Source organism: Schistocerca gregaria, chromosome 6 (genome assembly GCF_023897955.1).
Source record: "Schistocerca gregaria isolate iqSchGreg1 chromosome 6, iqSchGreg1.2, whole genome shotgun sequence".
NCBI classification, from domain to species: domain Eukaryota; kingdom Metazoa; phylum Arthropoda; class Insecta; order Orthoptera; family Acrididae; genus Schistocerca; species Schistocerca gregaria.
Window position 1 is genome coordinate 480,121,254 of NC_064925.1, and position 27,127 is coordinate 480,148,380.

The window sequence follows — 27,127 nt, forward strand, 5'->3', positions numbered from 1 at the left end:
GATTCAGATCATGAAAATGTCATCAATGAATTTGAATCAGGTTAGGGGTTTGGGACTCTGGTAGGTTAGAAGGGATTCCTCTAGATGGCCCATGGACAGGTTGGCATAGGATGGTGCCATGCAGGTGCCCATAGCTGTACCATGCATTTGTTTGTAGGTGATGTTTTCAAAGGAGAAGCAATTGTGGATGAGGATATAAATTAGTCATGGGAATCTGTTGGGATTTGGGAAAGGTACTGTTCAATATCAGCAAGGCCACTGGCATTAGTAATGTCAATGTAAAAGGAGATGGCATCAATGGTAATGAGCAGGGCACAATGTGTAAAGGAAGAGGAACTGTGGAGTGTCGGCAGAGGGAATAGTCGGTATCTTTATATTAGGTTGGTACAATGCAGGTAATAGGCTTAAGGCTTTTTTTTTATCTAAAAATTTATCCCGACCTTTCCACTTCTATCTGCTAATAAAGGCACCACCATTACTGGTCTGAACTGCAAGAATTATCTGGCAAAAGAACTCTGCCAGCTGTCAGATTCATCTACCCACACATCCCGCCACAGTGACACCATTCCAGAAATCCGGCAGGCTCTCCAATCTCAGTTACAATTCTGAGGCCCATCCCAGAACCTCTTCCGGAGTCCACCCCTCTCCTTACCCTGACTAGTCCCTGGTCTCCTACCTTCTACATGCTTCCTTAAGCCCACAAAACCCAACCAACAAGGACGGCCCATTGTGGCTGGTTACTGTGCCCCCACAGTGAATGTCTGCTCTCTTAGACCAACACCTTCAACCTATTACCCAGAACCTAACCTACTGTATAAAAGATACCAACCATTTCCTCCACCAACTCTCCACAGTTCCTGCCCCTTTACCACACGGTGCCCTGCTCGTCACTACTGATGCCACCTCCCTGTACAATAACATCCCTAATACCCATGGCCTTGCCACTACTGAACACTATCTTTCTGAACACCCAACAGATTCCAAACCCACAACCTCCTTCCTCGTTGCTATGACAAATTATATCCTGAATTTCCATTACTTCACCTTTGAAGGCATCACCTATAAACAAATCCAGGGTACAGCTATATCCACCCCAATGACACCATCCTACGCCAACCTATTTGTGGGCCATCTACAGGAATTCTTTATAACCACCCAGAATCCCAAACCCCTCAACTGGCTCAGATTCACTGATGACACCTTGTGATCTGAATTGACAGTGAGGATATCTCCTATCCATATTCCTCCAGAACCTTCTCCCTCATTCACTTCACCTTGTCCTCCTTTCGCATCCCGCAACTACCCTCCCGACCTGGTACAGAAGCAAATAACCAGAGCCACTTCCTCATACCCTCAAACTCAGAACCTCCCACAGAAGAACCCCGAAAGTGCCCCACTTGTGACAGGATACTTTCTGCGACTAGATCAGACTGAATGTGGCTCTCCAACAGGTATACAACTTTCTCAAATCCTGCCCTGAAATGAGATCCATCCTTCACGAAATCCTCCACACTCCACCAAGAGTGTCTTTCCGCCGTCCACCTAACCTTCGTAACCTCTTGGTTCATCCCTATGAAATCCCCAAACCACCTTCCCTACCCTCTGGCTCCTACCCTTGTAACCGCCCCCGGTGTAAAACGTTGTCCCATGCACCCTCCTACCACCACCTACTCCAGAACTGTAACCCGGAAGGTGTACACGATTAAAGGCAGAGCCACGTGTGAAAGCACCCACGTGATTTACCAACTAACCTGCCTACACTGTGAAGACTTCTATGTTGGTATGACCAACAACAAACTGTCCAGTCGCATGAATGGACACAGACAGACAGTGTTTGCTGGTAATGAGGATCACCTTGTGGCTAAACATGCCTTGGTACACGGCCTGCACATCTTGGCACAGTGTTACACTGTCCGAGTTATCTGGATACTTCCCACTGACACCAACCTATCACAACTCCGGAGATGGGAACTTGCCCTTCAATATATCCTCTCTTCCCTTTACCCACCTGGCCTCAACCTCCGCTAATTTCAAGTTGCCGCCCCTTGTACATCACTTGTCACTCAACAACATCTTTGCCTCTGTACTTCCGCCTCGCCTGACATCTCTGCCCAAACTCTTTGCTTTTACATATGTCTGCTTGTGTCTCTGTGTGTGTGTGTGTGTGTGTGTGTGTGTGTGTGTGTGTGTGTCTTTCCCCCTAAGGTAAGTCTTTCCGCTCCCGGGATTGGAATGACTCCTTACCCTGTCCCTTAAAACCCACATCCTTTCGTCTTTCCCTCTCCTTCCCTCTTTCCTGATGAAGCAACCGTGGGTTGCGAGAGCTTCATACTCTTGTGTGTGTGTGTTTTTTATTGCGTCTATCTACCAGCGTTTTCCCGTTTGGTAAGTCACAGCAATTTTTTAATATATTTTTCCCAAGTGGAATGTTTCTTTCCATTATATTCATGACATTGTAGTTATATATACCACATGGAACAAACACTTACAAATGCTAAATGAATTTTTCAACAGACTATGATCACAAGGAATTACAATTAAACTATCAAAATCACAATTTGGTAGGAATAGGTGAAACTTTTGGGTCACACAGTGAGTCTGACACTGTTTGAAGGTTCTGGACAAAGTTTAATAGCAATTAGTGTACGTGGGTCTGGTTTGATTCCTGCCAGTTGCGTAATTGTATTTTTTGAAAATTCCAAAATATATCCAGTTGGATATATTTTGGAATATTAATATTCTGACACTGTTTCCTACCGTAGGGCAACAAAATACCTACAATACTGCATCACAGTGGTAGAATAAAAATTGTAAACAGACGATAATGTAAAGTGTATCTTGAAAATCATGTGAACAGCCGTCTGATGATGAACTTGCCAGTTCGAAACTGGTAACGGTGCTATTTACCTAAATAAATAGCAGTATTAATAGTGGCTGGTTGCTGTTTTCTTCTTTGTAAGAATTAATCTACATTAATTGTACACAGCCACGGTCCCCCCATGTCAGTATCAGACGAAATAGCAGTAACAGAATTAATTACTTGGTATGTATACTTAGAGTATGTCCACTCTGGATCAACAAAATGTATCGTGGATATGAAAAAGTACTATTACTTTAAAAACATGAATCGACAGATACCAAAAATATTACGCTCATGTTAGATATGCCAAAAGGTAAAAACAAGTACTTCAGGAGTACACATATTGCTGTATACCATTATTAGAGGATAAATTTGGGAGTTTGTTGCATTGGATCTCTTTGGCTCAGTGCTTTAAGGCCATGGAAGCACGGGATACAGCCTGGTCATTTTAGAATGCTGGTCAAAGTTGGTAAAGATGTACTCCCTAACAAAATCTACAATCAACAGCATAGCAAATAAACTATGAGATGACTATTTTAAACAAGTTGGTAAACCTAAGAATCTTTTAATGGGCAATGAGATCCAGTTTACATCCACAAACCTCCAAGAGTTTTTAGCATGGGAGAATGTAAACCATATTTTGAATTCACACTACCATCCTGAAAGTAAACTGTCAGAAAGGGTTATGCATGATGTGTGACTTTTTTCTGAGCTTTCTGTGTGATTAAGCTTTCACAGTGGATAGAATTAGTGTGGAATGAATTGCCACTAAAGTGTTAGCACTAGAGGTAACAGGGCAACAAGTAGAAGGGGAACCCTTCTTGAAATGGGTTAAGTAGCCAGAAGAAAACTCTGCCCTCTAGTTGATGTCAACAAAGAATATTAAAAAAGATGAGGAGTCTGTTCTCAATTATGAAGCGATTAATGCAAGCTATAGGTATTCCAAGGGTGTACATAAAGAAAGAATTGTAGAATGTCTACACTAGTATTAGTACTGACAGCATTATGACTGAGCAGAAGTTAAACCTTTCCTCAATTCCTCCACTTATAAACATGTTACAAGTCGTTACATATTATTTCTGAATTAGAGAAGTTTTATTAGGAATGGAATATGAGAAATTACCATTTAGATGACAAATTGTTTATCAAATGTTATTCCATTTTGTATACAACATTTTATTTGGTTTTGGGTGTGATTATAGTGGATTTTATAATGGAACTAAGTTTCATAACGACACCCCAAAAAAAGAGTTATACAAATCTTTGCATACAAATATACACCGAGATCCTTGGGTTCCAATATTGAGTTGCTTTCAACCACAGGAAAAAACAATCCAACCATGAGTGTTGTCACCGACAGTGAATCAAAAAATGAAAAATTGCCCTCATGTCATTAATTTATTGTGAATTACAACATAATAGGAAATAATGTAAACTAAACCAAATTGTACCTGTAAAATCTTTATACTTCGTTGAAAACGCACATGCAGGTAGAATTACAAGTTACAAGCAATAAACTGAATTGAATCACGGACGTTGTACTATGTAACTAAAGTATTTTAAGTGATACATTGCCTGATCAACTTAAGTTGGAAAGATACAAATGTTTCAGATAACGACATCTGATTGTTACTAAGGTGTAAAAAGTGAAATACATAAATAAAAGATTGATTTATTGTCTTTGAAAACAGATGGAACACAGTTAAAGGAGGAGCCCAAGGTGTTTGTAACTTTATTTAATGTTTTACAATATTGTGAAAGTATTTCTCTTTTATGTATGTTCTTTTTTTCTTTTCAGCTTCCTTTCCTTTCCCAACCCCTTGCTTCATGGCTCATATCTCTGTAACAGACTTAGATGCAAGATCTGTCTCACATCCTCCCATCATAAACTACTCCAGTCTGGTCACCAACATCACCTTCCCATTAAAGGCAGAGATATCTGTGAAACTAGTTACGTGATCTATAAACTAAGCTGTAAACACTGTGCTGCATTCTACGTGGACATGACAAGCAAGAAGCTGTCGGCACGAGTGGCCACTGACAAACTGTGGCCAAGAAACAGCTGGACCACCACACTGTCGAGCAAGCTGCTCAACACATCGTTCTTCATTTCACTGACTGCTTTACAGCCTGTGCTATCTGGATTCATGCTGAAAAATAGTTCACTTTCAATTGTAACAGTATATGGATCCCCAATGGGAAATTTCGAACTATTTACGAGAAATATGGGTTCCTTACTGTGCCATCTGTCAGACAGTAGCAAGTAGTTAATAGTTAGTGGTGATTTAAATGCAGATTTTCTAAGGGATTCTGATATGATAAATGATCTGGAAACCTTATTTGGGTCCAACAATCTGATCTCGGTGATTAATTTTTCATCACTGGTGGATAAAGACAGCAGGGCCCGTGTTGCTGATGTTTTCCTTGATGAAGCTCAAAGCAAGAAAATAACTGTTTACACAGTAACAAATGCTATCTCTGATCATGATGCACAGTTAGTTAGGATCACTAACATAGCATGTTTCTGTATCGATATAACTCAGTGGAAATCAGTTAGAATATTTAATTGACTCCAGGCCAAGTGTTTTTAAGAATAATTTACAGATGACGACATGGGATGTAATGTATAATGAACCAAATGCTAATATAAAATTTAATTTATTTCATTACAATTTTATATCATTATTTGAAAATAGCTTTCCACATAAGCTAATCAGAAAGGACACTAAACAACCACATAAAAAAGCATGGATCACTAAAGAAATAAGCATCTTGTGAAAGGAAAAGGAAATTTATCTTTTGGCAAGAACAAGTAGGTATTCTGAAGTACTACAAGAACTACTGGAAATTATTAAGAAAGGTTATTAAAAAATCAAGGAACATGCACATTATGTCATAAATCAGTACTTCTGATAACAGACTTAAGGCTATACGGAATGTAGTGAAGCGAGGGAGAGAACAACCAGCCACAGAACAAGGAAACAGCACTATTGACCAGATAGGAAGGGCTATAAATGATGATTCACAGGTAGCAAATGCATTTAATAATCATTTCTTAAATGTAGTAGAAAGCATAGGGACAAAAAGGTCAAGAGCAAACTCGCTGCTGCATGTTAAAAATGTAAATTTTATAAAATTCAATCACATGAATGTATCACCAACTTCTTTTGAAATTAAGAACATTATACATTCTCTCAAATAAAAGCTCACCTGGTTTTGCAAGTGTCTCCAATAGAGTACTAAAAATTTTTCACATGTAATAAGCCAAGGCATTTTCCAGAGAGATGTCAGTAACTACTGACCTGTTTCACTGCCGACATTCTCCAAAAAATTTGAGATTATGATGTATTTTAGAATAGTATCACACCTCAGCAACAATAGCATCATTAGCAAATCTTAATTTGGGTTTCAGAAGGGTTGCTCTAAAGACAATGCCATTTACACATTCACCTATCAGATTTTACAAGCATTAAATAATAAAATAGTGCTGGTTGGTATTTTCTGCGACCTCTCTAAGGCATGTGACTGTGTGAATAACAGTATTCTCCCACATAAATTGACATTATATGAGATTGATGGTATAGAAAAACCAAAGAATAATGTCAAATCTAACTAAGAATGCAGAAAGTTGTAGTTAGTAATTCAAGTGATATAGTCCAGGCACAGAATTCTGAATGGGGATAAATCACATATGAGATTCAATCTTAGGTCCACTACTGTTTCTCATATACATATACAATATTCTGTCTAGTAAATAAGCAGAATTAGTTTTTTTGCAGATGACACTTGTAATCAATCCAATCATATGTAAATAAAAAGAAGAAATGGTAAACGAAGTCCTTAAAAGTACCATTGACTGGTTTTCTGCGAACGGTCTCTCAACCAGTTTTAAAAAGACACAGCATCTGCACATCTAGAGGAGCTACACCAACAATTATACGTGTAACACATGGTGAAAAAATAATAAACAGTGTGGAAACTTCGAAATTCTTAGCAGTCCATACTGATGAGAATTTAAATTGGAAAAAACACCTTTTGGAACTCCTAAAACAACTTTGTTCAACCGCATTTGCACTTAGAATCATTGCATATCTTTAGGTGACACAAATTAGTAAGTTGATGTCTTTTGCATATTTTCACTCAACAATGTCATATGGAATAATGTTCTGCAGTAACTCATCTTTAAGAAAGAAAGTCTTCATTGCACAAAGACATGTTGTAACAATAATACATGGTGCTCACCCATGATCATCATCTAGACATCTGTTTAAGGAGTTGGGGATTCTGACTGCTGCTTCACATTATATTTATCTCCCCCCCCCCCCCCCTGCCCCCCATGAAGTTTGTTGTAAATAATCCACCAAAGTTCAAAAGGAACAATGAGGAACATAATTACAATACCTTAAGGATAAACGACACACATTACTCCACATTAAGTTTGTCTTTAGCACAAAAAGGGGTGCACAATGCTGCAACAAAAATTTTTGAGCACCTAACCAGTGATATAAAATATATGACAGACAGCAAAGTAAAATTTGACAACAAACTGAGAAAGTTTCTCCTTGAGAACTCCTCATATTCCATACATATCTTATCTTTTTCCCTTTTCTTTAAACAATAGAAGTGTTCAGCAAGCAATCATATTTACAAATTAATTTGTGACGTGAATATAAAATGACTTGTTCCACATGATCACACACTCTCATGCAAAATAATCAATGGAACATGTGAGTGACTGACTAAGTGGGGTTTGAGTCCCAGTCAGGTACAAATTTTTTTTATGTCACTCAGGTAGTACATCTGTACCTATTACAGTTAAGATGAATTTCAAGAATAAATTTCAATATTTAGATTATCAATGAAAACGACAAATTTTTTAAAATGTAATAATTGGATAGATAAAAAATTTACTCAGCAAGTGGTGGCAGGAGAACATACACAGATAAAGGTTAAGGAAATTTGCAAGCTTTTGAAGCTCCTCCTCCTAACGTAAGGGTTGAAGGGGAAGGAAGAAGGATGAAGAAAAAGGACTGGTGAGGTTTAGGGAATGGGGATAATTTGGGAAAGTCACCCAGAACCCTGGGTCTGCAGAGACTTACTGGATGAGATGAGAAAGAAAGACTGATTGTTGGGGACTGCACCGGATGAGATTTGAGAACCTGAGAACTTAGAGGTGAAAGACAGGTAATAAGCAAGACAGATTACTGATGAAACATCATGCATGAATTAGAGCAGAAAGCTAAGCGCATTGTATGTGGTAGAGGTTGGCGAGGCGTGGGGGAAGACAGGCAGGTCAGATTGTAAATGATATAGGAAACAAAAAAAAAGAATGAAGAAAGGAACAGTTAGTGAGAAGAAATGCAGAGTTCAAAGAAATTAACATAAATTAAGTTCAGATGGGTGGTGAGAACTAAGGACATGTAGTAATGCCAGTTCCCACCTGTGAAGATCTGAGGTGGTGAAACAGGCACCAAGGTTATGACAGTCATGTTGTAGAGCACGTAATGCAACAGGGTACTGCATGTTGCTAGTGTACACCGTATGTCTATATCCATTCATCCTGACTGATAACTTGAAGGTAGTTAAACCAATATAGAAGACTCAACAGTGTTTACATAACTGTTGGTACATGACATGTGCCATTGCAGAGGCCTCTCTCCCTTTGATAGAGCATGTTTTGCAGTCACAGAGCTGTTATAAGTGGTTGCAGGAGGGTGCATAAAGCAAGTTTTACAGTGGGGACTGTCACGGGAGTTGGTGCCATAGGGTAGGGAAATGGGTGCAGAAGCAGCACGTGGTCTTAACACGATACTGTGGAGATTGGGGGCAAGATGAAAAGCAAAATGTTGGGCAGAATGAATCTAATTTCAGGGCACAATTTTTGGAAGTAATATAGCCTTGTCGAGATAGCTGATTAATGCATACAATACCTCTGTGTGTGGGTGGACTAAGTGGTTTTATGGACTGAGGTGTTAGTGTCTGTGAGGGGCCTGACGTTTTATGGAGGAACTCTGTCAGAGTTTGTATTACAGCGATGGGCTCTTTATGGCAGACACTGTATGTAGAGCTGTCATACAGCTGGTATAGGACCTTTGTTTACGCACCTGGTCTGCCTGGAGGATAATGATAGAGTCAGTAGTTTTTAGGGAATGAAGAGCACAGATTTTTGCACAGGACAGATTAAGGTCATGTTGTAGAGACCTGAGATAAGGTTGTGAAACAATGCTGGATGTTAGGAATTCTTGAAAAGCTTGTAAGGGGTGATTTTTTGAGGTAGTGGTGGTGGATCAATTTGGGATTGTGGTCAGAACTGTTCAAGGAAGAGTTCAATGTGATGCTTGCTGTTGGAAAAGCTTTGAGATTAGGTTGCAAAGTGATATTTCCAGTTGACATTACGTGTGAAGGAAAGTAGGTTCTCCACCAAAGCAGCACGATAAAATGCAGCTTTAGGGCTGAAAGTGAGACCCTATGGATAATTCAGAAGGGGAGAGTGCCTTAGATGAAAGGTTGAGAAAACAGTATTGATGTGGCTGGTTCTTGTGATCATGTTTTATCACTGCTCTGGGAGGCAGCTGTGGAGGCTGTGGGACATTAAGAAGGTTGGCCAAGCTGGGTTTGTAGGAGAGGAGTGGTGGTTCATAGTGTGGTATTTTTGGTAGTTGGAAAGAGATGGGAAGGTAAACACCTTTGTTCAGGTAGTTCAGAAGAAGGTGGGACAGTTTTTTGAGGTGAATTCTGGCCTGTTGTTGCAGTTGAAGTTGGCTTGGCAGATCATATCACCCAAGGAAACATGAAACGCAAACAAATGCATGATTTTGTAGATGGAGATAAGTCTGGTGGAGTGTAAATTGACAGATTAGACATAAAGGTCACAGATTAGCCGGGTAAAAGAAAGATTACTGTATTGCCATCTTTTCTATGTCAAACATTCCCTCCAATACAGCCTTGGAATTTGAGGCAATCTTATTTGCTCACCTGCAGACTCTTTACACCAATACACCACCATTCCAACTCCACCTTTACTGGATGTAATTACATCACCAGCCTACTTGAAAGGCAGATTTCCCAGGCCACTGCATTCAATCCTTGTACTGAAGATCCCTCAAAAACAATTTAGGAGTACAACTTTTGTCACTTAGTGTTATTCTGGTCTTTAACATATTAATCAACAACTCAAGAATGCTATGACTTCCTAAAATCATGCCCTGAAATGAGGTTTATCTTGTCTGAATTTTCCCATCATACATGAATAGCTTTTCGTAATGCTCCCAATCTCTGCAATATTCTTATCAGAACTTAAGCTCCTTCCACATCAATCTCTCTTACCCATTGCTCCTACCCCTGTGTCCCCACTGCAAGACTTGCCTTACACATTTTCCTACCACCACATATATCAGCTCTTTAATTGGCAAAACATACACTATCAAAGGGAGGTCCAACTGTGAAATAACACAAGTGTATTTGGAGTTGTGTAAACACTGTTCAACCTTCTACATTGGTACTACTACCACCAAGTTAGCAGTCAGGATGAATGGACACAGACCAAGGGTTTGCACTGGCAGTATATAATACCCTGTTTTACAGCATGCTCTACAACATGACAGTCATGATTTTTGTGTCTATTTCACCACACTTGCCATATGAATCTTCTCCCATGCACTAGCTTCTTTGAACTCTGCTGGTGGAACTGGCATTACACCATGTCCTTGGCTCACACTACCCACCTGGCCCTAATTTACATTAATTTCTTTGATATCATCATTTCTTCACAGTAACTAGTACTTTCTTCATTCCATTGTAGTTTTCAAGATATTTTTATTTTCTGACTTGGCTATTTTCCCCTGCCACCCATCTCTACCATATACAATGCACTTAGCTTTCTGATCTTATTAGCTCTTATGATGTTTTGTCAGCCCGTCTTGCTTATTCTACTACCTTTCATCCATACTCTCAGTTCTCAAATCTCATCTACTGCAGTTTCCAACAATCAGTCTTTCCTTATGTCCATTAAGTCTCCACAGACCCAATGCTATGAGCAACTTTTCCAAACTCTCCTTACTTCCTAAACCTTGTCAGTCCTTTGTCTTCATCCTTCTTCCTTCCCTTTCAACACTTCTGAAAGAAGGAGCCACCGGCTCCTAACAATTAGAAACTTCTTTAACCTTTATATGCATGTGTTCTGCTGCCGCTTTGTGAGTAGATATTTTATCAAATGTTTTTATTTTAAGAAAGCTAAATACTAATTGTTGCTGTGAATCCTTCTTCATCAATAAAATTATATAATAAAGATTTATACTCTCATTTTTTTTGAAATGCTGAGGAAATAATAGAAATACAGAAAAAGGAATTGTGCAGTTTGGCAGTGGGATTATTAAATAAAGCATTTCTAAATGTGTACATTTCTGTGTACATAGAAAATATCTGTGGTGGCTTTGCAGAATAATGAAGTTAAATACTTTATTTTATTGGCAAGTAAACAGTTGTTGCTGTTGTGGTCTTCAGTCCTGAGACTGGTTTGATGCAGCTCTCCATGCTACTCTATCCCGTGCAAGCTTCTTCATCTCCCAGTACTTACTGCAACCTACATCCTTCTGAATCTGCTTAGTGTATTCATCTCTTGGTCTCCCTCTACGACTTTTACCCTCCACGCTGCCCTCCAATGCTAAATTTGTGATCCCTTGATGGCAAAACATGTCCTACCAACCGGTTCCTTCTTTTTGTCAAGTTGTGCCACAAACTCCTCTTCTCCCCAATTCTATTCAATACCTCCACATTAGTTATGTGATATACCCATCTAATCTTCAGCACCACATTTCTGTAGCACCACATTTCTAAAGCTTCTATTCTCTTCTTGTCCAAACTAGTTATTGTCCATGTTTCACTTCCATAAAAGGCTACACTACATACAAATACTTTCAGAAATGACTTCCTGACACTTAAATCTATACTCGATGTTAACAAATTTCTCTCCTTCAGAAACGCTTTCCTTGCCATTGCCAGTCTACATTTTATATCCTCTCTTCTTTGACCATCATCAGTTATTTTGCTCCCCAAATAGCAAAACTCTTTTACTACTTTAAGTGTCTCATTTCCTAATCTAATTCCCTCAGCATCACCCGATTTAATTTGACTGCATTCCATTATCCTCGTTTTGCTTTTGTTGATATTCATCTTATATCCTCCTTTCAAGACACTGTCCATTCCATTCAACTGCTCTTCCAAGTCCTTTGCTGTCTCTGACAGAATTACAATGTCATCGGCGAGCCTCAAAGTTTTTATTTCTTCTCCATGAATTTTAATACCTACTCCACATTTTTCTTTTGTTTCCTTTACTGCTTGCTCAATATACAGATTGAATAACATTGGGGAGAGGCTACAGCCCTGTCTCACTCCTTTCCCAACCACTGCTTCCCTTTAATGTCCCTCGACTCTTATAACTGCCATCTGGTTTCTGTACAAATTGTAAATAGCCTTACGCTCCCTGTATTTTACCACTGACACCTTCAGAATTTTAAAGAAAGTTTTCCAGTTAACATTGTCAAAAGCTTTCTCTAAGTCTACAAATGCTAGAAACGTAGGTTTGCCTTTTCTTGATCTTTCTTCTAAGAAAGTCGTAAGGCTAATATTGCCTCACGAGTTCCAACATTTCTACGGAATCCAAACTGATCTTCCCCGAGGTCCGCTTCTACCAGTTTTTCCACTCGTCTGTAAAGAATTCGCATTAGTATTTTGCAGCGGTGACTTATTAAACTGATAGCTCGGTAATTTTCGCATGTGTCAACACCTGCTTTCTTTGGGATTGGAATAATTATATTCTTCCTGAAGTCTGAGGGTATTTCGCCTGTCTCATACATCTTACTCACCAGATGGTAGAGTTTTGTCATGACTGGCTATCCCAAGGCCATTAGTAGTTCTAACGGAATGTTGTCTACTTCCAGGGCCTTGTTTCGACTCAGGTCTTTCAGTGCCCGGTCAAACTCTTCACGCAGTATCTTATCACCCATTTCATCTTCATCTACATCCTCTTCCATTTCCATAATATTGTCCTCAAGTACATCGCCCATGTATAAACCCTCTATATACTCCTTCCACCTTTCTGCCTTCCCTTCCTTGCTTAGAACTGGTTTTCCGTCTGAGCTCTTGATATGCATACAAGTGGCTCTCTTTCCTCGAAAGGTCTCTTTAATTTTCCTGTAGGCAGTATCTATCTTACCCCTAGTGAGATAAGACTCTACATGCTTACATTTGTCCTCTAGCCATCCCTGCTTAGCCATTTTGCACTTCCTGTCTATCTCATTTTTGAGACGTTTGTATTCCTTTTTGCCTGCTTCATTTACTGCGTTTTTATATTTTCTCCTTTCATCAATTAAATTCAATATTTCTTCTGTTACCCAGGGATTTCTATTAGCCCTCGTCTTGTTACCTACTTGATCCCCTGCTGCCTTCACTACTTCATCCCTCAAAGCTACCCATTCTTCTTTTACTGTATTTCTTTCCCCCATTCCTGTCAATTGTTCCCTTATGTTCTCCCTGAAACACTCTACAACCTCTGGTTCTTTCAGTCTATCCAGGTCCCATCTCCTTAATTTAGCACCTTTTTGTAGTTTCTTCAGTTTTAATCTACAGTTCATAACCAATAGATTGTGGTCAGAGTCCACATCTTCCCCTGAAAGTGTTTTACAATTTAAAACTTGATTCCTAAATCTCTGTCTTACCATTATGTAATCTATCTGATACCTTTTAGAATCTCCAGGATTCTTCCATGTATACAACCTTCTTTTATGATTCTTGAACCAAGTATTAGCTATAATGAAGTTATGCTCTGTGCAAAATTCTACCAGACGGCTTCCTCTTTCATTTCTCTGTCCCAATCCATATTCACCTACTATGTTTCCTTCTCTCCCTTTTCCTACCGATGAATTCCAGTCATCCACGACTATTAAATTTTTGTGTCCCTTCACTACCTGAATAATTTCTTTTATCTCATCATTCATTTCATCAATTTCTTCATCATCTGCAGAGCTACTTGGCATATAAACTTGTACTACTGTAGTAGGTGTGGGCTTCGTATCTATCTTGGCCACAATAATGCGTTCACTACGCTGTTTGTAGTAGCTTACATGCATTCCAATTTTCCTATTCATTATTAAACCTACTCCTGCATTACCCCTATTTGATTTTGTGTTTATAACCCTGTAGTCACCTGACCAGAAGTCTTGTTCCTCCTGCCACCGAACTTCACTAATTCCCACTATATCTAACTTTAACCTATCCATTTCCATTTTTAAATTTTCTAACCCACCTGCCCGGGTAAGGGAATCTGACATTCCACGCTCCGATCTGTAGAACGCCAGTTTTCTTTCTCCTGATAACGACGTCCTCCTGAGTAGTCCCCCCCGGGAGATCCGAATGGGGAATATTTTACCTCCGGAATATTTTACCCAAGAGGACACCATTATCATTTAATCATACAGTAAAGCTGCATGCCCTCGGGAAAAATTACGGCTGTAGTTTCCCCTTGCTTTCATCCGTTCGCAGTACCAGCACAGCAAGGCCGTTTTGGTTATTGTTACAAGGCCAGATCAGTCAATCATCCAGACTGTTGCCCTGCAACTACTGAAAAGCCTGCTGCCCTCTTCAGGAACCACACGTTTGTCTGGCCTCTCAACAGATACCCCTCCGTTGTGGTTGCACCTACGGTAACGGCCATCTGTATCGCTGAGGCATACAAGCCTCCCCACCAACGGCAAGGTTCATGGTTCATGGGAGAAAACAGTATCATCACAGAACTGAATAAAATCAATTTGGCTACAGAAATTATAGCATATCTTGTGGAGTAAGAGGGATAAGGAGGAGAGAGGGGGAGGGAGAGAGGGGGAGGGAGGGAGAGAGAGAGAGAGAGAGAGAGAGAGAGAGAGAGAGAGAGAGACCAGACCATCATAAATTAGGAAATAACAATAAAAATAAGTTTAGCTTATTTTGTTGGGCATAGTTCAATTGCAAATAAAAACATAATGATGAGCATTATATTGATGAAAACGGCGTGAAATTTATCCAGTACAAAACTAGAGGAAATACATCGTCTTCCATCACAATTAAATATGAATGTTGGGACACCTTCCAACAACAGATGTTATTTTCCATCCCTCCAATATTTGTACAGCTCATTACAATATTCGATGTAAATAAAACAGAAAGAAACTTCCACATGGGAAAAATATATTAAAAATAAAGATTCCAAGACTTACCAAGCGGGAAAGCGCCGGCAGACAGGCACATGAACAAAACACACAAACACACATACAGAATTACAAGCTTTCGCAACTGGCAGTTGCTTCGTCAGGAAGGAAGGAAGGAGAGGGAAAAATGAAAGGGTGTGGGTTTTAAGGGAGAGGGTAAGGAGTCATTCCAATCCCGGGAGCGGAAAGACTTCCCTTAGGGGAAAAAAAGGACAGGTATACACTCGCACACACACACACACACACATATCCATCCGCACATACACAGACACAAGCAGACATATTTAAAGGCAAAGAGTTAAGGGCAACCAACAACAGTTGCATGTTAGCAATTTCAAAGACATTTGGGGATTTCCACTCTTCTTTACACTAAAGCATCTACATCTACATTCACACGTACTCTGCAAGCCACTGTATGGTGCATGCCTGAGGGAACCCCATACCACTGCAACTGGTTTCCTTTCCTCTTCCACTTTGGCAGCAGTAGAATAGTTCAGTAATCAGCCTCAAATGTCAGTACTCTAAATTTTCTCAATAGTGCTCCTCGAAAAGAATGTTTCTTTCTCTCCAGTGGTTCCTATTTGAGTTCCCAAAGCATCTTGCTCGAACCTACAAGTAACAAATCTAGTAGCCCGCCTCCGAAATTCGACCTGGTGTGGATACCAAACATTAGCATCCTATACGGCATCTCCTTTACAGGTGAACCACTCTTTTCTAAAATTCTCCCAATAAACTGAAGTTGACCATTTATCTTTCCTTCCACAACCCTTTTAGTTTCATATTACTCTGCAACATTATACCTAGATATTTAACTGACTTGACTGTGACAGACAGGGTTTAGTTACCATAGCAACTTTTGTTACTGAAGTTAATAAATCAACCAAGAAGGCTAGGAGAGAGTTTCTGATAGAAAGAGCAGATAAGCAGTGACAGAAGCTGTCTATGAAACCATTCAAAATGGATCTAGTGCAGAAGCTCAGTGATGATGGCAAAGACAAACATTTTGAGTTTCATGAAATGGCCCCCAGGTCACCAGATCTCACTCCATGTGACTTATCTGTGGTGAGACATTAAAGATCTGATGTATGTACTGCCTCTACCACGTGATGTAGCAGAGCTCTGGGAGAGAAAATGGGAAGCAACTGTCACAGTCGACGATGCCATGCTGGGATGGGTATGGCAAGAATTCGACTACCAAATTGACATTTGCCGGGTCACTCATGTTTGAGTTTCTCTTCAAAATGCAATATATATGACATCTGTACAATGTTTAGTTCTTGTGCAATAAATAATTGAGAGTGTTCCCAGACCTTCTGTATGCCCTGTATGTTCCATAAATCACTAAATATCTTTTGAGCTTTCTACTTAGTATTTCTGGCAGCTCTCAGTTGCAACAATAGTTTGAGCATGGTAAGTTTCCTGGAGAGCCATAAATCCAGAGACATTGTTACGAACACTTCTACAATTTACTGATAAAATCTTGACAGTTGAAGTGACTTTACTATGAATGTGGTCTGGTTCCATTATCTTTGAGTCACCTGGTGAGTGTTCATCAGAGAACCTCAACTACCATCCAGCCAAATAACCCCCACCCCCATGGGCACTCCAAAAGTACTCTGCTAGCCAAGTAGCTGCTTCCTTTGTGTAGGCACCTGTGACCTATCAAAGAGAGTCCTAAAATTCCCCATCCAATAATGTAGGTCCAGAAATCTGCAGCCAAGATTGTCACAGAGCCAGCGAAGTCTTTGGCTGAGATATTCCACTTAACTCCATACCAAAGAGCCCCGGCAACTCTGGGAATGATGCTGCAAATAATGAGTTGTGCTTTCACCCACCGCATGAGGCCCCCTGCCTCAAACACCTCTGCATTAGTTCACTGCTATGACATAACCAAGTGAAATGCTTTCAGACTCTATATAGCTTAATGCACAAAGTATTACACCATTACAAATTTTTCAAATCCAAAGTCATTTATGCATAATTTTCCTTCTATGTTTGGTAATATGTGATGGGTAATGTCTTACACAATAATATATTAAATCAAAGTATTAAAATTCTCAATAAAATAAAGCAAGCACACCATGTGTGTACTTAGCAAAAGGGACACACTTATGAAACTCACTCTCTTGTCCCAACCACAAATCATCATCCCCATTGAGAGACCCATTCCTTTGTAGTTGTACACCATATTGGCCATCAGTTTTGAAGCAGCTGCCACAGAGATGCGTTCACGGTTACGCAATTCATACATGCGGCACTGTTTTGCCAACACTCTGTCCCAATACACACAGTCAGCTGCACCTCCAGCCAAAGTACCAAGCAAATAATCATTTATCTCCACAATCTTCTTCATTGTCTGTGATCCTGTAAACATATATTATACAGCAAACTTTCATTCTATGTATTATGGATATGGTTCTAGTTAACACTGCATGTATACTGAAAATTATTTTACAATAAAAGAAAAATCGCTAATTCTACTACACAGCAATTAGAACACATTTTATTTGGAAGAAATATTATTGCTGAAGGCTGACTCCTCTTATGAGAATCTAGAGATATTTTGTAATACTACTTCAGAATCGCAAATATAATTTATGATAACTGTGTAAAATAAATTTACGATTTTACCTCTCTAGACAAAAAGCCTCAAAGGATATCTGTGAATACATTGGCACCAAATGGAAAAACACTCGTCTTAATCACCAAAATAGTTTTATTTATCATCACATGACAATTTGGAAGAACCCCATCATGACTGATGACTATAGCCCATATTTTTAAAGTAATTGCCAAATATTTTCCTTTGCTCCTATGCACATGAAAAATTTAAAGAGCACAAATTGTGCTGCTAGCATTGACATTTTATTTTATCATAATATATTTTTACATATTTCACTTTAATCAGTAGTTGCCTGTTTTAACTTTACACTACATAAAATTGCATATTACAGCTTTTTTACCCTCCTCCAATCTCCCCCACAGTCAGTAGACTGTTACCTTAGAAAAATATCTAAATCTGATCTGTCATAAAAGTTGAAAATAGAAAGAAATTATCCCTAAAAATCACAACAAAACATTGTTAAGGATACAGAGGACTTATCAATGGTGGAAAACTCAAAATTTTTTTATCACTTTATTAAATTCTATGCTCTTTCCTAATTATACTGATATATACATTATGGGGTTTCAAATGAAAAATGACGTACATAAACCAAATTTTAAAGTTACGGTCATGTATGCCACCACACCCCCTTTATTTCTGTTACAGAAACCAATATTATTTCGAAAAGAACCGAACTTTCTGTTCCCAGCAATTATACCTATGATATGTTGTATATGTTGGTAACAGTGCAAGTTTCTAGTGTCTGTATATGATTATCTTTGCTAGTATTTATTTTTGTTTCACTGAAGCAGTTTGTTCACTTTTCACTGAATGTATGTTGCCCAAGTGCTACATATATCTGTGAAAGTACAAATCCTTTAGTGTGCAATAAATACCAACTATGCCACGCATCAAGAAATTCAATAAAAGGGAATTCCATGGTAACCAGTTCACAAACAAAGCATGCCACACCGTTTAAAGTAACCTATGTATCAGTTCTTGAGGGAAGAAACTCCCATATGGCACACCTCCTGGTGATTCAAATTTTTGTGTTAACAGTGACACTGTTTGTAGTGGATTTGTTATTGTTGATGTGGGCATCTTAACTTCTTTGATAAAGAAAGGGCAAAATGTAAGTATTAGTGGAACCAGGGACATTGCTGTTGCACTTGATGACATGGCAACGTCGAGGACATAGTTCCTTGAATGGTGTTTAAGTACTGCTTCTCTGGAGAATGGAAAAGTTGTTGATGTTGAGTGCTTATTTAAGTACTGCCACACCTGTCATGGTAATACCGAAGGACATATTGAACATCAGTGTTCTAGGAATTATGATGGTTACAGTAGAGTTACGGAGTTTGATGGAGCTCTACAAATATTTCAGAGGTTTATAACGTTAAATATGCGAAGTACCTAGGCAATGGGGACTCTAAAGCTTTCAACAAAATTTATGAGTTCAGTGTTTATGGTGATACCTTGGTAACAAAACTGAAGTGTTGTGGACGTGTGCAAAAGAGGATGGGTGCTAGACTGAGGAAGCTACGAAGAGAAATTAAAGTTGCTACCCAATGGAAAATCTCTGTAGGGCCGAGGCAGATTGACAGAAATTGAAATAGAGCTCCTTCAGAGTTATTATGGACTGGCCATTAGATGAACTGCACCTCTGAATGATGTTACAGCTATGAGAAAAGTTGTCCACAGATGACCACCCTGTTCACAGACTCTGCCCTAAAGGAGCATATTCTTGGTGTGGTTACCAAAAAGCAAAAGTGATCAAATATACCTCCATAAGTATTCTCTTCCCGAGCCTGTTATAAATGAAATAAAACCAATTTTTAGAGACCTGAGTGACCCTATTTTGCTTACTAAGTATCTTCACGGGGGCACTCAGAATACAAATGAAAGTTTCAACCATTGCACATGGGAAGGATTACCCAAGAATGTTTTTGTAGGACTAAATACATTAAAAGTTGGTGTACCAGATGCTTCAATGTTTCAATGATGGAGTGGTAGGAAGGTATTAAGTCCTGAGAAATTTAGGCACGAAATGTGGCTCTAATATGGAAGATCAATTACTTTGCATGTGACAACGGTCGCATGAAGCTGAAAGATTCACTCTTCAAGTTACCAAAGAAGCAAGAAGTACCAAAAGGATTGCCAAGATGTTGATTGGTTAGAAGAGGGGGAAAGGGACCAAACTACAGGGTCATCGTTCCCTTGTTCCAAAGGAAACAATGTCACAAGGGTGAAAATAAGACAATGAGACTTACAGCACAAAACAGAATGAAAGGAAAAACCACAACAACGACTGAAGGGCAACAAACACTTAAATGGACAAAAGGGGGACAAGAAAACCACAAAGACGCAAGAAACAAGTAGGAGGAGTTACAACAAGAAAGCAGGTTACCATGATTGGCTGACCATGAGGATAAAAAGGAAAAGCCAGCCACTCTGCAACACATTAAAACCTCCACCCTGAGAGCACTAGGGTGGATGACACACAGGGACAAAGGACGTGCTAAAACTTAGAGCAAATGATAAAACTCACCTTCATGAATAAAAAGTAAAACTAAAGCTGCTATTTAGGCATTGTCACCCAACACCAAAGGTAGGGTGCTGAGAAAGTTAGAAGTACACCACAGAGCAGCTAAAAGTGGGCAGTCCAGCGAGAGATGGATGACCGTTACTCATGAGCGATGGCGGCACCGAGGTGACTCCTTGCGACGGAGAAGATAACCATGCGTCAGCCATGTATCGCCAATGCGGAGCCGAGAGAGAACCACAGAATCCCTGCGAGAGGCGTGCAGGGATGTCTTCCACACATTCATAGTTTCCTTAATGGCACGCAACTCTTGGGTGTACTGATGTTGTGTCATTCGGTCTCCCAAAGCTGCAAAACCTTGCGGCATAATAATAAACGCAGGTCAGTTTTGGAGAAGCCGATCTCCATAAGCAGTTTAGCCTGTTTGACCAGCTTGTCAGCAAGTTCGTTGCCTGGGATTCTAATGTGACCTGGATCCAGACAAACACCACTGAACAACCGGACCGTTCCAGGGCATAGATGAACTCCTGGATGGTCGCTACCAAAGCATGGCGAGGGTAGCACTGGTTGACAGCTTGTAGGCTGCTCAAGAAGTCAGTATACAAGAGAAATGACTCACCTGGGCATGAGCAGATGTGCTCAAGAGCACGAGATATGGCCACCAGCTCTGCAGTGAAAACACTGCAGCCCTCTGATAAGGAGTGCTGTTCAGTATGTCCTCCATGTACATAGGCAAAGCCAATATGACCATCAAGCCATCAGTGTAAACCACTTCATGGCCTGGTACATGTCAAGAATCGAGAGGAAGAGACAGCAGAGAGTTGCAGGGTTAACCGAGTCTTTAGGGCCATGTGAAGGGTCCAGGCAAAGCAACGGCCTAGGTGTACACCAGGGAGGTGTTCGTGAATGAAATACAAGTACAGGTGGTAAAGGCAAGGACTCCAGTTCGGAGAGAAGGGATCGCACATGAACTGCAATTGTAAGCCCTGACTTGGGCCGCCGCAAGGGAGATGAACTGACGTGGGTGGGAAAAGGAGAAAGTAATTTGGATGTGCAGGATAACTACAAATGTGTGCAACGTAACTGGAGAGCAATTGTGTACCCCTAACCTGCAATGGAGGGACTCCGACCTCCACCAGGACACTGGTCACCAGACTCTTCCTAAAAGCTACTATCGATAGGCGAACACCACATTGGTGTGCTGGGTCAAGTAAACGCAATGTTGAGGGTGCCACAGAACCATAAACCACACTCCCATAGTCAAAGTGGGATTGAACAAGGGCTCTGTAAAGCTGCAGCAGCATAGGATCTGCATCCCAGTTGGTGTTGCTCAAGCAGAGGAGGGCATTGAGGTGCTCCCAGCACTTCCACTTAAGCTGACAGAGGTGAGAAAGCCAAGTCAATCAAGCATCAAAAACCAGTTCTAAGAATCAATATGTCTCCACTACGGTGAGTGGATCATTGTTAAGATAAAGTTCTGGTGCTGAATGAACGGCACGATGCCGACAGAAGTGCGCAACACACGACTTTGCGGAGGAAAACTGGAAACCACGTGCTAGAGCCCATGACTGTGCCTTGTGGACAGCACCCTGTAGGCATCACTCAGCAGCCACAGTACTGGTGGAGCAGTATGAAATGCAGAAGTCGTCTGCATACAGAGAAGGTGAGACAGATGGCCCTACAGCTGCTCCTAGACAATTAATGGCCACTAAAAACAGAGGTACACTCAATACTGAGCCCTGCGGGACCCCATTCTCCTGGATGGGGGTGGGGGCATGACTATGGGAGGCACCAACTTGGACACAGAAAGCACGAAGCGACAGAAAATTGTACATAAAAATTGGGAGCATGCCTTGGAGGCCCCACTCATATAATGTGGCAAGGATATTATGTCGTCAGGTCATGTCATCCGCTTTTCGTAAATCAAAAAGGACGGCAACCAGGTGTTGGCATCTGGAGAAGGCTGTTCAGATAGCAGACTCTAGGGACACAAGATTGTCAGTGATAGAGCGACCCTGGCAGAAGCCGTCCTGTCATGGAGCCAGCAGGCCACGTGACTCCAGGAGCCAACCCCACTGCCGACACACCATACGTTCCAGCAGCTTACAAAGAACATTGGTGAGGCTGATGGGCCAATAGCTATCCACATCAAGTTGGTTTTTACCAGGTTTGAGTACCGGAATGATTGTGCTCTCCTGCCATTGAGATGGAAAGACACCATCGCACCAGATCCGGTTGACGATGACGAGATGTCACTTGTAGTCAGATGAGAGATGTTTAAGCATCTAACTGTGGACCCGATCTGGCAGAGGAGCTGTGTCGGGCAATGTGCAAGGGCACTGAGGAGCTCCCACTCTGTAAATGGGGCGTTATAGGGTTCACTGTGGCCTGTAGCGAATGAGAAGATATTCCATCTGGCATTTGAGGGTGCAAAAGGCTGGGGGATAGTTCTCTGTCAGAGAGACTCGAGCACAGTGTTCAGCAGTCGCGTTTGTGTCGGTAGATAACAGGCAAACGTGCGCACGGAGTCACTTAAAGGCAATGAGGTGATCCAGGAAAGGGTGCTGCTTATGCTGCTGTAGAGCTCACTGGCACTTCTTACTTGCCTCGGGACTTCTGGCAACCACCGAGGGATCAACTTTTGCTGGGGCCACCCTAAAGAGCGAGGGATCGCGTTTTCCTCTGCAGTAACAGTTGTTATGGTCACCTGCTCAACCATCATATTGATGTTACCATGTGGGGGTGACTCAACGTTGACCGCAGAGGTGAAAGTTTCCCAGTCTTCCTTGTATAAAACCCATCTGGACAGGCGTCCATGGGCCTGATGCCGGGGCAGACAGCAAGATGGGGAAGTGGTCACTACCACACAGGTCGTCATGTGCTCTCCAGTGGATAGATGGGAGAAGTCCTGGGCTGCAAATGGATAAATGAATGGCCGAGTAACTACCATGAGCCACACTGAAATGTGTGGTGGACCCAGTATTTAAGAGGCAGAGGTTGAACTGAGACAGTAAAGTTTCGACATCTCTACCTTGGCCAGTAAGCACAGTGCCACCCCACAAGGGGTTACGGGTGTTAAAATCTCCCGAAAGTAGGAAAGGTTTAGGGAGTTGATCAATCAGTGCAGCTAATACATTCAGGGATACTGTACCACCTGGAGGAAGATATACATTGCAGAAAGTTATTTCCTGCATCGTCCTTATTCTGACAGCCACAGCTTCAAGAGGGGTTTGAAGGAGTACAGACTGCGTTTAGGACATAAACACAATCTCCACCTGACACACTGTTATAGTCACTACGGTTCCTGTAATATCCTTTATAGTTGTGGAGGGCAGGGGTCCGCATTTCTGGGAACCAGGTTTCCTGGAGGGCAACGCAGAAAGCAGGTGTAAAGCTTAAGAGTTGTCGTAGCTTGGCCAGGCGATGGAAAAAACCACCGCAATTCCACTGGAGGATGATGTCATTCTGAGTGTGGGAGGGCATGGAACATTCGATGAGGCAGTTTACATCTCAGAGTCACCGGCTGACACTGACTTACTGCCTGAGCAGTCTATATCCATTGTGTCTGAGGGTCCAGCGAGATCTAGGTCCTCAGCGGACGCCAGAATCTCCACCTTATTCACAGATGCAGAGCCTGTAGGTAGCAGTGGTGTGAGTGCCACTGCAATTTCCTTGGTCTTACAGGTCTTTTTGGACTTTTCTCACTGCCCCTGGGTTTCTGTGGCTGGGAGGGGGTCACCGATTCAGTCTCCAGGACTGAGGATGATCATGAAGCCTTACGACCAGCTGCTTTTGGGCACTTCAGCCACTGGGGAGGGGGTCATCTTTCACATTAGCAGAAAGCTAGGAAGGGAGTGACCCAAGGGACCCCTTCCTGGCAAGAGGAACCGAAGAAGACTTACAATTCTCCGGCTGAGGAGAAAAGTGGGGACTGGTGTTCCCAATGGTTGGGGGGGGGGGGGGGGGGGGGAGTACTTCTGAGGTAGATGGTGTGGGAGCAACAGAGGGGAAAGTGCCCCCCACCAACCAGGGGGTAGGTGTAGCCTTCTGGCTCTGAGAGCCGACTGGGAATTCACGGAACTGATGGGGCTACAACTGTTCCCATAGCGGCAGCGTATGAGGTGGTCAAAGCCACAGGATGTAGGTGCTCATATTTTCTCTTAGCCTCAGTGTAAGTCAGTCGGCCCCTCCTTGATTTTCCTCTCTTTCTGTAAAATGCTGCTGTTTGGCGAGCAAGATGAATGATGCTCTCCGCAGTTGCCACAGATGGGAGGCGGGGCACATGGATTATTGGGATGTGATGGACATGCAAATCTTGACATGTGACACTGGAAGTAAAGTGGGAAGACACATGGCCAAAACTTCCTGCAATTAAAGCACCGCATCAGGGGAGGGATATATGGCTTGACATCACAGCAGTAGACCATCACCTTAACATTCTCAGGTCAAGTGTCACCCTCAAAGGCCAAGATGAAGGCACCGGTGGCAACCTGATTATCCCTTGGACCCTGATGAACACTCCGCATGAAATTAACATCTCGCCACTCTAAATTGGCGTGCAGCTCATTGTCAAACTGCGAAAGAAGGCCCCTGTGGTAGATAATACTCTAGACCATGTTTAAGCTCTTACGTGGCATGATGGTAATAGAAACATTCCCCAACTTGTTACAAGTGCGTAAAGTCCATGGCTGAGAAGAGGATGCTGGTTTTGTGAAGACTGACCCAGATCGCATTTTCCCCAAACTTGTCATTGCCCTGAAGCCACCCACTCAGATCAGGGGCTCTCCCGACGGGCACCACCCAGCCGCAGCAAATGCCACCTGGCAGTAGGGCCATTGCTAGAGGCCCCAATGCCCCAGGATGACAGGCATCTACCCCTTGGCATATGTGGGGAGTTAAAGGCGCAGACATCAGCAGAAAAATCCCTGTGTTATCAGGGGGTTACAGCTAACAGGGTACATGGCGGCCCCACCACAATGTACTGGCTACTGTGCAGGATATGAGGTGCAAAGAAATCCATGGTCATTGTTGGCACAAAAAGCGGCACTGCACAGTGCATGGTGGAAAACACATCCAGGAAGGTGTCCTCGCCCAAGAGATGGAGAATGAGCTGGAAGAGAAGAGCCAAGGGTTCCTACTAAGCTGCCACAGTTAGCAAATTGCTGTTTTCGGTACACGACCCATCCTTAGGTTGTTTTAAGATTTGGAGAGATTAGATTAGCTGCACATTATTTTCTCACTGGTTACTGAAACCAACAGTTCACACAGTGTCCTTGCTACCTAATCATGCATCATCACAAATTCCACAAACAGTACTATGTAAAACATGTAACAATGCTCCTACTCTTAACCTTCACAACCACATGTCTTATCTTTTAGTATGTGTATATTTTCAGGTCACCCCGGGAAAGTTCTAGATAATCTTATACTTCGCTTATAAAAAGCTCATTGCACAAATAATAGCAGTCACTACCTTGTTCTTGGCAACTGTGGTAGAGACAGATGATGAAAAATAAGCACAACACTTTTTCTAGTGCTACATATGTCCTAAAACATTGTCCAGAACACTGTTGAGGACGCTCCGCACCAATGTCAGTCATTCGATTTTCTCTTCGACTTGCAAACTGAGTCAGTGAAAAATCATTGCCTGTATATCTCCGTACGAGCCCTAATATCCTTTATTCTGGGCTCATGTGAAACATTTATTCGAGGAAACTGAATAGTTCTGCAATGTTTTTGACATGTTGACACTAACCTTACATTCCAAAAGATCATGTTTCATCCAGGAGTATCCACATAAGCCTATGCATCACTGATGTAATCCTGCCATATTGATCAAACTATTAATTAATGAAAATAATCAATTTTTGAAAATTATAACTGGACAGAAAAAAAAACCTACGCACTAAATGGCTACAGGAAAAAAACAAAAGTTAAGGAAACGTACAAGCTTTAGGAGCCAGTGGATCCTTCTGGCAGAAGGGTTGAAGGGGAATAAAGGGATGATAACTGAGGACTGGTGAGGTTTAGGAAGTGGGGAGAGTCTGGAAAAGTCACGCAGGATGCCGGGTCATGGGAGACTTGCTAAATGGAATGAGAAGTAAAGACTGGTTTCTGGAGACTGCACCAGACGAGATTTGAAAATCTGAGAGCTTAGAGGAGGAAGATGGGTAATTAAGATGACAGGGATTACTGACAAAACAACGTACATGAGTTAACAGTGGAAATCTAGGTGCACTGTATGTGGTAGAGGTGGAGGAGGGAGCGGGGAAAAATAAACAGGTCAAAAAATAAAAGATACAGATAACTAAAAGGGAGTGAAAAAAAGGAACAGTTGCTGGCAAGAAATGCTGAAATCACATAAATTGGAGCCAGGTGGATCTTGAGAAGGATATGTAGGGTCATTCCATGCCAAGTGGTCTAGAGGCTCCCACATGACCCTCATGGATTTTGATGAAATTTTGTATGAACATTCACACATGTTCTCAATGAACACTGGAAAAGTTTGTTTCAGAAATTCAATGCTTTCGGAGATACAGTCACTTGATTAAGACCATAGCACAGCTTTCTATAGTGCTTTGTTGAATTTTCAGCAACTTTGAGATGAGATCTCCCTAAGTATTTGCATGGAGAGAGGGGGAAAAAAAATTGGCCATCTTATACAACTTTTAGATCTCTTTAAGGTAAAATATTAAGAAAAGGATTTCTGCACAATATAAATAATTTGAAGCAAAGTTGGGCGAAAAAATAGCTGTTTAAAAAATGTGAGCTTCAGTTTTTTATATCTCCAAAAGTAATTGTGGGATGTACATGAAACTTTGCACACCATAACTCACCAACACGAGGTCTTAGAATATAAAACTTTATTCTCCTATTGCTTT

At 41.3% G+C, this 27,127-nt stretch overlaps 1 protein-coding gene across 1 annotated transcript in view; it reads right to left on the bottom strand.

Annotated features, from left to right (window-relative positions):
• The window catches only part of LOC126278246 (proteasome subunit beta type-5-like), a 48,179-nt gene that overhangs the window by 4,422 nt on the left and 16,630 nt on the right, over positions 1-27,127 (bottom strand). The window contains exon 3 of the mRNA XM_049978233.1: positions 17,222-17,463. Within this exon, the coding sequence (XP_049834190.1) occupies positions 17,222-17,463 (242 nt within the window). The remainder of the gene's footprint in view (positions 1-17,221; positions 17,464-27,127) is intronic.